This window comes from Varroa destructor, unplaced genomic scaffold (genome assembly GCF_002443255.2).
Source record: "Varroa destructor unplaced genomic scaffold, Vdes_3.0 BEIS01000004.1, whole genome shotgun sequence".
Lineage (NCBI taxonomy): Eukaryota > Metazoa > Arthropoda > Arachnida > Mesostigmata > Varroidae > Varroa > Varroa destructor.
Window position 1 is genome coordinate 40,740,742 of NW_019211457.1, and position 12,945 is coordinate 40,753,686.

The 12,945-nt window shown below is 40.1% G+C and overlaps 1 protein-coding gene and 1 long non-coding RNA gene across 2 annotated transcripts; one reads left to right on the plus strand and one right to left on the minus strand.

The window, feature by feature from the left end:
- Window positions 1-7,669: 7,669 nt before the first annotated feature.
- LOC147756207 (uncharacterized) lies at window positions 7,670-11,736 on the minus strand. The gene is made up of 2 exons (XR_015326623.1): window positions 11,638-11,736; window positions 7,670-7,995 (listed from the first exon to the last, which is right to left on the minus strand). It is a non-coding gene; the product is annotated as an uncharacterized LOC147756207 (long non-coding RNA).
- LOC111249476 (uncharacterized) lies at window positions 10,828-12,719 on the plus strand. The gene is made up of 4 exons (XM_022803380.2): window positions 10,828-11,033; window positions 11,415-11,532; window positions 11,678-11,821; window positions 12,052-12,719. Exons 1-4 carry the CDS (start codon window positions 11,019-11,021, stop codon window positions 12,108-12,110), a joined length of 336 nt encoding a protein of 111 aa, XP_022659115.1. The 5' UTR covers window positions 10,828-11,018; the 3' UTR covers window positions 12,111-12,719.
- The last annotated feature ends 226 nt before the right edge of the window (window positions 12,720-12,945 follow it).

Below are 12,945 nucleotides of genomic sequence, written 5' to 3' on the forward strand. Positions count from 1 at the left end.
GACCTATACGTTCACGATCAATCCTGATAGGCAAAAGCCTGACAGGGGCAGTTGTGGAATTCGCAAACCTTAAATACGATGATTACGTAGCAATTGCCTTTTTATGACACTTGAACTTTAAGAATGAGCCAACGGTAACGGATCAGTTTATCACGGTTTTCTATATAAGGTTAGTCCATATCGCCAAAAACAGCAAATTTTCAGAGGTGAATTCATGTCACAGATATAATTAGGTCGAATATTTCATATTCCATAACCGGTTGTAGACAGAACAATAGTTGATGAGAACCCCGGAGAAAATGAACGCCGTCTCTGCTATAATTAAACAATGTTTTTCAATCAGGCCCACCGTCCGAGAACTTACCCGCTGCAGAAGGGTCACAACTTTTAAGTAAACCGTAAGTTGGACTTCAACCTTAGTTAGGCTACACAAAAGGTATTGCCCTTGCATAGGCTAAACAATGCAAATGCTCTCGAAGTCCCCCATTAAAGGCTAGTGAGTAATTATTTGCAAAAAACAGTCGTTTACTTTTGTTAGAAAAAGCAATGCATTTTATTAGAAAATCAAGGTTGACCTTTTAAAACGGTACTCATAATATTAGCCGTCTACATTTTGATAATATTCTCTAAAACATTTTTATTAGTTTTCAAAATGATTTAGAAACTCCTTCTTGACCATTTTGCACCTGGTCTACATCTTTCCTTAAAAGGTCAAGCCGGACTGGCCCGGTTAACTAATGCCCACAATGGGTCACTTGGGCCGATTGTAGTTCCAAGATTCCATCCAGCAGCTGAAGATGGATTTATTCTAAATATTAGCACTCGAGGTTTTTGATCGAGGACTCGACCTCTAATTAAGTCGGCAGCTAAATGGATTGCATCGTTTTACTATAGGGTCGACCGTTTGGATGCAGTGCCTGCTGAGTCGTTGGATTTTCCTGACCGAATGACGCTTGACAATTAGGGATTGATATTTGTCTAATCATGCTCGATTCCATTTGACAGGCCCTAAAGAACTACCTAGAGAAAAAATCGATTTCAGCTAAACGCTGTCCCTAATCCTATAGAGTTGTATGGTCTGACATCATCTTCCACCCTACTTTTTCAACACACCCGTCATACCGCGTATGTCGAGTACAACTAGGATCTAACAAGACCTACTACTTAACCAGGTCTGCATATTTAACATTAAACCGTATCTGTAGAAGGCCTCAGTGTCGTCCAGTGCCCGTACATGTTTGGCCAAAAGTTCCTCACAAAATTTATCAAGAAATTCTAACTAAAACGAAGCTCTGTGTTCTAAATAATAGTAATCAGGTGTGCACGACGCAAGCCAGACTAAACGTTGAAACAGTATAATTGGAAAAATCGGCCGTTTTGAAGTTAACAATGTTTCCGTATATCTTGTCGAAGAAATGTATTTCCACATGAAAACGAAAATCAACAAAAGCAATGCCATTAGTTTAATTTGCCTATCGGCTTTGAAGAAACTAATGTCGGTATGCTCTATCGATATTATTACGATATCTACTAAACTATTTTAAAGCTTTGGCTTTACCCAGCAGTCTTGGGGGCAACGGTCCTTACATGCATGTTATCGTCTTGATTGCACAAATGATGATCGAACAAAGCACTAAGTTTAGATAAGTTACAAGAAGTTTACTTCATTAAACTGCCCGAAGCGGACAACAGACGGCTCCAAAATCGCATTGAAATCTATCAGATCAATCGGATATGCTGCAAAATACAACCCCGACGTGACCACCCCTGACAAAACTAAAATGTACCACAACACAATAACAATTTAAGCATACCACTTATTCTTTTTTTGTTCTCCCATAGTTTCTCAGTCGAGTACATTTTAGCTGACTGAAACACAAATTACTTTCTGCTTTTACCGCTATATCTCGATCTAATACAATAGATATAATAGATGTATGTAGATATAGTAACGCAACAAGCTGTGTGTAGCATTCATTCCGCTATATGGGTAGTGCTATGTAATTATTGCCGGTATGTCAACATTGTTCGTTCCTTGTACTGTGGTAACCCCTTAACCACGTGGATATAAAGCTCGCGGTTTCAATAAGCGGTTGCCAAATCCATAAATCATCGAATATTACGCAACCATACGTACACAAATTATTTGTGCGCGGCCTTCCCAACAACGGCTCGCCAGGCCCTATCCGACGTGTTCCGACGTAACAAAAGCTTCTATCATCAGAAGCTCTGAAAAGATCGATCTTATTTTGTTCGCCTGTTTTATGTTGGACGCCGGTAAACAGCAGTTTATTGATTATAAAATTAATTAATGATTGAATAACATCAATTACATGCAATAAGAATTGGCGAAAAAAAAAAAAACAGACATTTTCTTGCGTTAATAGGTGCAAGTTATTATTCTGATCAAATAGCTTCGATGCGACAGAGAACAGGGGGGTGAATGGACGTGTTAGAGTTTGGCTATAGTCCAACAAAGCTACTTCGCGTCTTTTCATGAGCGTTCACAGTCACGTATAGGATAATAGCAAATGATGTCGGTAAGAGGATGCCATTGGAAATAGATCGTACTTTCTCCGGATCGTTGCTAAAGCAGAAGATTACTTGTTCATTTGGACCATACTCACTGGGGCTATTAAGTACAATGAATGGGGTTGACCAATCAGCAATCGACTGGTTAAAGGCAGACAGATGGACTCGACCTGTATGCATATATGATGTTACTCCGTGGTTTAAAAATAGGCCTCGAAGTAAAAATGCTTGATTTCAACGCGCATGTGTGGCGTACGAGCTCATTTCACAACCGATATCTTAGAACATGCAATTCCCGTGCGTTCTTATTGTGCGTTCTTAAAACGTCTATAGCCACATATTCTGAGTAATAAACTGGATCTTTAGATAAGGTAGCTCGTTTGCCAACGCAAGGTCCCAAAAACCGCGACCTTCAGGCATCTGCATACTGAATAAATAATTTCGCATCTGCTAAACTGAAACTAGTTGCTGTAGTACGACATTGTACCTATGATACTTACGTAATACAATATTACCAAGTAACTCTTATTGTGACGTATCGTAAAAACACACTAATACAGATGGCTTTCCGGTTCGTTTTTGCCACCCGTAACGTCGTCCAACGTTTACATACGAACTAAACAAATCATTACTTGACCAACTGTGACCGCGCCTCGCACCATGTGAATAGGATGGCTGACAGGTTCGCAATATTTGAAATACTCAAGAAACGTTAAGCGTGACATGTGACCTTCTTTCAGAGCTTCGAAGCGTGACTGTATATAATATACTGATACAGATATCTCGATCTGAAGCTTACACACTCTAGCAAGACTTTACCAACGAATCTACGCATTGATCCTCCCCCGACGAAAATGGAAATTTACAAAAAGCCACCTCTTTTTAGCAGCGTAAAGCTGCAATGTTGCGTGCGTATCATAAGATAAACTTGAGACTTAAAGCGCGTTTCTAACAAGATTAATAGCCTTATTTTATATACATATATATGTATATATACGTATATAAATATCGTCCGACAGCAAAACTTCGTCTGCTCAAAAAGTTTCGCTGAATCTAGCTAGACATATCCGGAGCAGTGCTTGGGCCCTGACAACTGCCGATCCGAAATTATATCAATTTTCGTTCCGTCAAAATTGTCGTCGTCATAAGACGTGATAAAATTGCACTACCGAACGCGTTCTAATAGCGATACGTGTTTCACATATAACAATCACGCATGTATTCCCGAACGTCGACGGTGTTGTCGATTGTGCTTGTTGATTCGCCCAAAAGACCTGGTCCGCTACCGCCCGGTCCGGTAACCTTATCGTTGAACGGAGCAAGCAGCAACAGAGCTCGATAACATGGTAACGCAAACACTGCTACGATTCTCTGGACAACACTTTCATTATGAAACATTACAACGTCTATACTATATTTTACTAGTGGGGTGGGGGCTTTCTTTGTCAAATTCTTTGGTTTTCAGGAGGTTAAAATGTGACGTTACATATGTGCAATCTATCTATAAATACAGTAGAGAGCAAACCTAAAAAAGCGCTTCATGTTGACCTCTGAAATTAGCATGTCCGTATCTCGTCAATGAAATCATAGTGGTTCAGTTGCCATCGTGAATAGTACGGCCTATTGCATAGCAATTCGTTGTTGCTACAGAAGGACTGTGTAACTTCTCTTTACCTTGACAGATGCATCCAAAAATCCCTAATTAAAATTTCTAGCTTGTGAATGCTTATTGTAACTAAATTCGCCTATTTCTCTTTGAAGTGATTCTTTTCTTTCTTGTGCAAAAGGCCTCGAAATTACCTATTTTTGGACATAGCGCCAAGCATCTGAAATCTATTCAAAGTAGTTCTTGCTGGACTTTTCCCAAGAGATCGATGAAATGGCATGGCCGCTCAAACCTTATTTTTCTTCATTTGTTTCGTATTATCTTCTGATAATGCTTTTTATTTGCTAACGTTAAACCAACATGGCGGCGTGTTTGGCAGTTATGCTTACGACAGCAATCAATGATATGTGTATTAGCTACCCAGATCACGCCGCCTCTTTGGAGGTAAATAAATGGGTCGTAATAATAGATGACTTCCTAAATATGAGATACTGGTCGTTATCTCTCCTACGTAGAGGTACTACACATACATATACATATATATAGAGAGAGCTATTTGCATACTAAAAACTTTCTCTATTTTAGTATGATTGATACCGCTGTAAAGGTCGAGCTATTAACTAACAAGATTACGGGTCTCAGCATTAAAAAAGGTTTACGTCACCTTAATGCAATAATCCTTCACAGGAGCAGAACGAAACTTCGATTAACTTACATTGTTAACATGTGTGAATAACTTCGAGTTACAGGTAGATATGACAATATAGCAATGCGGCAGCAGCAATAATCTTATAGGCGCAAGGGTTTGATCGCTGGCCAAGTTAAATTGACAAATTTAAGTTCGGTAATAATCCCAAAACGATCATGTACGTTAATCTGTAACATATGAGGCATGGGCGTAAATGTTAACAGGAACGACCCAGGCGGAATGTTGAGAACAGAATGGGCGACACAGCCGCCGAGCCCGAATATCAAGCCAATACATAGGAGGGAGACCGTACATTGTATCGATATTTACTTAGAGAAGAGAAGGAGGCTTCATTCCTACACATAGATGCGTGCGTGTACGCTACATACCTGTAGATACACGCGGTAGATAGAACATAAATTTCTTTATCAGGATGGTTGGCGACATGTCAGGGCATCCTCTGTTATAAGCTGTAACCGCTAATTATCGATAGATCAATAGTTAGTGTTGCATGGCTATAACATTGTGAAGAGGATCTAACTTGCGAACGAAATTCAATGATTAAACGAACATCAGATAAGAAAAGCACAGTACTAAGGACCATTCCGTCATCTGAACGGGTAATGTCATCACACCTATTACCAGGCATATCAAAGTAAGCATTCAATATACAATGATAACTAGATATAATTGAAATGAGCAATAACTATGTTATCTTTCTACCTCTTTCCTGAGCGCATCGAACGTCTAACACCGTAGTAGAAAATCAACGTGGCAGGACTGATAATGATCGTAATAAAAGCTATATTTTATTTTAGTTACAAGACATCTGTTGAATATTTCATCTCTGAAAAAGTATTAACACATAGTAATAGGAAATTAGAGGGGGTTTATTATGTAGTACGCGAGTCAGCGAACGTAATGATTAAATTTAGACGATGCCCCATCCACTTCGAGGTTTTAATAGCGCCTCACAAAGATGACTCATGGTTTAGATTGAAGAGGCGTCAGTTTAATTGTTGTGACTGTTGTTTGTCGCATCGCTGTTAGATAACAAATGAGAAAAGCACGCCCACACGTGGGCAGTTATGCATTAGAAGATATCTTTACTCTGCCACTAGAAGATAGTCGTTTATTAATAATCATGCGTGTTGAGCTTAGAGCAGGGGGCGTTCATAAGCTTGTTCTCCCATTCTACTCGGTGCCCCTTTAGCAGAACACAGGCAGCGGATGGTTTCCCACTACTACGACCAATACAAATTCAGGCACGAACTCTAGTCACTAGTCAGGCACTAGTCACTCGATTACGCATGCATTGCATTCTGCACAGCGTCTCATCCTATATGTACATATACACTCACCTATCCATACAGCATATGGTATTTATATATAAAAATATAGTTGGACGTAGAAGATTGAGGTAGTGATAATTTTGCTCCTGCTCTTGACGGTCGAACCGGCCGAGCCCATTGAATAACACGGACGGGTGATCTGTGAATGATAACCGGCCTGACAAATATGGCCAGGTCATCGCTGTTAAAATGTCGGTACTATTTGATCGTTGCTTCCCATAGTTGCTATTGTTGTTACCGCGTAGAAAACCGTTAAGGGCTGCGCACCTGAACTATGGCGACGATGACCGGAAGTAACTTCATGGGTGGCTCGTCGTGTTTGGGAAACCTTATCCGTCGGTGAAGATTATCCGTTGGCCTTTGTTGTTGCTGTTGGGCCTGTATTCTAAAATTGTGACCGTCCGGTCGTCAGCCAACCGAGCCTAGATATGGTATTGCTGACAATAGCCTAAACGTACGATTAAAAAAGTGTACGGCTGAGAGCGAAGCGGTTGTTACGTACTGATTTATGTATTCGTTTATTAAACGGTAAACTATGTTTACCTACATACTGCCAACGGTAAGTATTAATAGAAGGGAGTTGGCGCCGAGAGTTTTCGTCGTTGTTACTGATAAGGTAGCCCTTCTTAGCGCAATACACAAACATTAACCGTTGAACTTTCAGCTCCTCATGCCAAATACAGGTGTCATTTACTTTAAACACGTGCTTTCCATGTGGCACAATTCGATATCGATTATACAACAAGCTTCCCTTATATATACATATAAGGGAATCTTGTTGTGTGACATCAGTGTACGGCGCCATGGCAAACAAAATATAGCATCAGGTCGTGGTGGCGAATCAGGCAAGAGCAATTGCAAAAACGTGGCAGGGCAAGTCTTCTAAAGACAGGCCACCTGGGTTGTCCTGCCTTTGAAAATTCGATAGAAAATTTAGCAGAGAAATTATCGGATAATTACCCTTATATCGCTAAATAGGTATTTTGTTTGTTCAATTACAATATTAAGAGCGGATAGAAATAAGATTGAAAATACAGCCAATTAGTATTTTCACGCGAAAGCGTTTTACGCGCCAAAGCAGGAACGCAGTTCATATCTGAACGTGAATATATTTTCGGTGTTGTCAAAAAAGACCCCCCTTCATTCATCTGTTTGAATGTTGAACCTGATTTGTGCCCCAGAATTTACTCGATGTTTGTACGAATCGTCTGGCTGTTTCGCTGATTCCCTATCACGTATGAAACACGTATCACGTAATATTACGCAAATGGCTCTTCTTGAAACGTCAAATTTGTACTTCCGCTATGTTACGTACATGGAATTTAGTCTGGTAAACGTACTATCTATAAAATGTACAAATTATACAGAGATATGACTGTTCCTTCCTTTAGGGCGAGAAGTACGATGCATACAACTAGTTGTAGGGTGAATCATATACCGTGCTATCAGTACAAATGAAGAGACACAGTAAAAATGAAGCTACATGATATATATATATATATGAAGTAATAATTTATTTTATTTCTTTAATCAGTACAGACTAAAAATACTGGGTCGGGCATAAATAACCCGATAGACATAGAGTCAGAGAGGGAAAGATTCCGTTCCGCTAGCAGATTCCGAAGGCAGGCGGATATTAGGCATTCCTTTTTCTGTTCGGTGGGCCGGTAAGGTGATCGTGCAGCATAGGACAGAAAGAATGCATTGGACTTCGTTTGGAGAGTATCTTATTTTCGTAGTCTGTCTTTCATCTTCTTAGCTGAGTTCGCCCTTGAGGATGATGATGTCGTTGTTTCCACAGCGGTGCCCGAGGAGGCCTGAAGGGATTGCAATATATTTTCTCAGAGCCTTTTTTGTGCCCATCTTCCGATCGCTCAGTTTCGCCTGTCAGGATGCAGGCGCGACTGTACGATCACACTAGACGTCGCATGCGCGATCCACTGGGCCATAAACTAGTATATTTAATAAGTAATAATAAATATAATTTAATAAGGAAATCAAGCACAAGGCAAATCAACAGGGTTGCTTTTAAGCTTTTTTTTTTCTAGTCTATTAATAAATATGGATTATTGAAACTGGTTGACTTGCTGGCCTTTCCTGTTCGTCAAACTTCAGTCCATAGATTTTTGATAGAGTGCGTTACTAGGGTTCAACCACCGTGTGGTATAGTGAGGCGATCTACGATTCGCTTGTTAGCAGTTGTAAATTTAAAAAATCAATCAACAGTTGTGCCAAAAGAATGGTACAAGTTTATATTTGTTCCGATTGGCTAAAATGTAATTGTATGAGTAAAATTGTCCTGACTTGTGTCTGATTAGCTGGATTATGCAGCTTGTTTGGGCATAGGTAGATGCTTTTGGTCGTACCCGATTCTCGAAATGCTTTTATTTGCGTCAGACATATTCGGGACTGAACGTATCAAGCCACGAAAAAGTGAATCGGAAATATTATTACATAATTTATGAGAAGTAAGTATTACTTTGTAGCCCATTGCTAGCAGAATAGGCAAGCACTCCTTAAATCAGCGCCATTCAATAAATCAGTGCAATTTTCTAGACCTTACGTATTCTACGTAAATTACGTATTCTAATAGTGTTTTCTTCTCTGCTTAGTTCGGAAACGTTACATTCAGGTAAAACTGTTCAGAGAGGCAATCAGCCCACAGACGAGCCCAGTTCATCGTCGTTATATAGACTTCTCTAACTTTCACCTTGTGAAATATGTCTGTTCTTGTAATAGATGTGACTCCATGCTCAAAACATCTTTCACGTATAGATCATGCGCTATAATGATTATCCCTACCCGTTGATCGATAGGCACGCGCCTTCGTGGTCCCTGATTGCTTACGGACGTGTGCTATCTAAAAAAATTTCATGTATGGGAACGATGAAAGAACCATTGCTGGTTGATTTTTAGCTCTAATACGTTATTGATCTTGCAAAATAGTTTGCTTTGTGCCTATATTTACATTTTCTGAAGAGTGTATTAGATATTAAGTCATTAATGTCGTATATGTTAACAATATTTGTTGACAAGTAGGCGGTGTTGGGAATGGGGCACGAGTGGCGAGTGGGTAGCTCGTACGACACAAACATTGAGGAACATGGTTATGGAAACGTTTTTGCCATTTTTACATTTTTTTAAATTGAAAATTACACATTAATGAGTTGACTTGGATCGCCAAAATGTATGGTTAAAGTATATATCTTATATATGTATCATTATACGATACACAGACTGTTTCTTAAAAATCTCGAAAGATCATTGCATTTTTAGAAAAATAACTTGAATTACAAAGCAGCTTTTTAATATCATCGTGTTTATATACAATAGCACTTTTTACTTATTGGCCATATACGTCCACTGTTATCATTGTAATAGCACGTCATCCGAGACGTTAGCTCGGGCTGATGATGCCGTTTATTGATGACTTATACAACGAACGAAAGTCCGTCTTTAAACATATCAGAACGGGAAACAGAATCTATCGATTTCATTGAACCATTGATATAGGCCGTCATTGATATGTGAAGCTACCGTTTAGCATTAATTTGAATAATTTATAGGGCTTGTGCGTCATTCGGTCACTTCAGCTGATGGCTTCAGAGTTATAGGCCGTCTGTGTTTCGGTGTAATTCACGCGTATCGAAACGTTGTAACACTTCGAATTTATTGAATTCAAAGAATCTACAGATACGTCTCATGCAAGTCTCTTTAGATGCTCTTCGACACGTTTCTTCTTGCTTCACTTCCACATTGCTTCCGATTGTATATATACGATGCCATGGACTTTATGACATTTTGTATTTTTAAAACAACTAACTTGTACAGCTTTCCTTCTAGCCAGTAGTCCTGCTAGATTACCTTCTTTATTTGATGCACCACTTTAGCGCCATCACGTTACAACGGCGATTCATTCACATCGAGGAAACGGCGTCAAAACATTTCAAGATAGCAGGCACTCACCGAGTTGTTAGGGGAAAGCCAAAGTATGAATGGTAAGTTAGCAATCAATAGCGCTTTACAATCATAACAGGATCAGTAGCAATGGCCGAAGCTCCTGTCGCTACGAATGTTATAGCGGGTGCGACAACAAGCGGTAATGTAACTGTTGTGCGAAAAACATAACACGACACACAGGAGATGGGGTTGGAAAAGGGCGGGCCCAGGGTAGCGTCTGGCTACAGGTTTTGCAATAAGAAATATTGGCTATTTGATCGCTGTCGCTTCGATAGCAGAAATTTGTATGTCGTTTTGACTATCTGTGTCCAACTTCACGCTGTACGTCCGGTTAGTACACAACAAAAACCCCCGCCGGTCTGGCAAACGGCTCGTATCGGTTAATGACGCATCAGCTCACTAATTCATCGCTGCTGTGCCCCTGACTATTCGTCCGTCTGCGATGAGTGCTACTGTGGCGGCAGTTGTCGAAATCATCATTTGCTCAACCTTGTCCTCCGTTATCCATTGGCCGTCACGATATGCGCACCTTTCTCAGATGTGACGTGTATAGGCTTTGTTGGTTGGTCGTTAGTGAAGGTTGCGACTCCCCACCTGGGCATCAGCGATATCGACAGTTGGCTGGAGGCCCTCTGACATAATCACAGCGCCGCACCGTGGCGCATCGCTTGGCCGCCATTGACAACCAGGGTGAACCAGCCTCTGTCTCGTTGTTGTGGTAAACCCTCTTTCTCTTTCTGTCTTCTTTGTGTGCATTATATAAGACAAGGAGCTACCATGACCAATTCTGATCACAACGGTCAACCGGCAGCACTTTTGTGAATAAGATCAAAAAATAATCTTCACCAGTGAAGTTTGCCAATAGCAGAATACGGAGATCATGAGAACTATACTGGTAAGTACAAAATTCGCATAACCTAAGCTTGAGAATTAGTAAACCGTTTCCGCGATACTTCGCTCAATTTAGATGGACACTGGCAGCGATTACGACGATCAAATAAGGTTTGAGATGACGACTGTCTATGTGTGTTTATCCGTCACGGCGGAAATGAATGGTTGGCCTGTTTTTACTTATCATCGAACCAATTAATGCATACTACTAAATTAAAACCCTAATAGTATGCAGGCCGGAAGAGATATGTGTATTTTTTTCATTTTGTCTATCAAAAACAAACGATGACATGACGTCTGGTCTCATTGTAAGACATATCGGGTAGTCGAAGGTGTGTCTGAGCGAATGATCCATAATAATAGTCATTATTTTCGTGTAAAATAGGTGATCGCATGCCTTTTTGGCGGGATCTTCTGCGGCGGAGGCGGGAGTGGCAAAGGTTGGCAAGGAGACGGGGTTGAAGGGCAGGCGTTTATCATCAAAGAAATCGGTGGCGGTAGAGGTAGGTACGGCGACGGTGGATATATAATAATGCACAATTATCATTTACTCTCTCTTTCTATGTATATCGTATGTTTTCCAATTTATCATTTGTAATATCACTTACAACGGTTGCTTGTAATGAGGCCAAAAATGTACTATTCTAGATTACGGTGGCGGGGATCATGGTGGCGGTGAGACCGTCGTGCTGCGATCGATCCCGAACCTAGGATACGGGCATATGACAAAAAAAACGTTCGTGTTCAAAAAAAACCATGGAGGAGGAGGTGCACATGGGGATGATTTTGGAGGTAAACCATCGGTTAAGCAAGGGTTTGAAGTGATAGGTGAACCTAGTAAAGACGATTATATCATGATAACTTCTAAATGATTCGCTTTAAAATACGAGTGATATTTTTGTCTAGTTCGATTGCTCATTCGTTAGTGATAAATGTCCGTAAAATTATCTATGAAATGCGACATTGAACGGTATTTAGGTAGTACTTCTCCTGCAATAATTGGCTACATTTCTATATTTCAGGCGGCGGTAAGGGGTATATTGTCACGGAAATCAAAAGTGGAGGTGGATGGAAGTGGTAGGCCAAAATAGGCAGGTCATTAAAGTAAGAAACACCTAAATTATATTCCGAGTAAAGGCATATCTTGTTAAATACAGTTGACTCTGATTCTGATATCCTGCCTTTGACTTCCTACAAGGTTCAACTCACTGTTGGTAGGGCTGACAATGGCATTCATTTCAATTGTCTCTGATGAACCTGAGACAGATAATACAAAGTTCTATATTACCATTTGTTTAAACCGCTTTGTGACTTGTCGCAGTCGTCGCTGCCAATGCTGTGAATGAACATTTGTGGTCCTTTTGAAAAAAGCAAACGGGTCCGCACTCTGGTGGGCATTCATTTTTGTCGGTGACCGATCTGTTTGTTCGCTAGTGTCCGCTAACAAATCAGAGGCTTTGCATGTGTGCACGTACCGAATACGAAACTCGTGAAATACTTATGTCTATAGAAATAAATCTAGATAAATATTATAGGATAATGTCGACATCGGTATCAATCCAATATTACTGATGTATCATTCCTTTTACACATGTAAATATGTAAATGCTATGTAATGTAATACCGTGTTTCGGCGTGCAACGTAGCAAATAAAGTGCCAATAAACCAATTACCAATTAGAAGGATTTTACATTCTATGTATATTATCATTGGCGATGCCCTTACATTGATTTGACGCGACAAAAACATGGTAAACTCGCTCTATGAACGTTTACTGATGTTAACTCGATCTAGCAGTCTCAGTGAGAAATGGGAATTCGTCGATAGAGAATCGGCTAGAATTCGTGCATAGAGATTAACGTACGTGATACTAGAAGATGGCTAAATCGGATGTACATACCTAGCGTGCAAATTCA

Coding starts and splice junctions, on each gene's coding strand:
- LOC111249476 (XM_022803380.2), top strand. Junction 11,533..11,677: donor AGAAATCGGTGGCGGTAGAG/GTAGGTACGGCG, acceptor GTACTATTCTAG/ATTACGGTGGCGGGGATCAT. Junction 11,822..12,051: donor ACATGGGGATGATTTTGGAG/GTAAACCATCGG, acceptor TCTATATTTCAG/GCGGCGGTAAGGGGTATATT.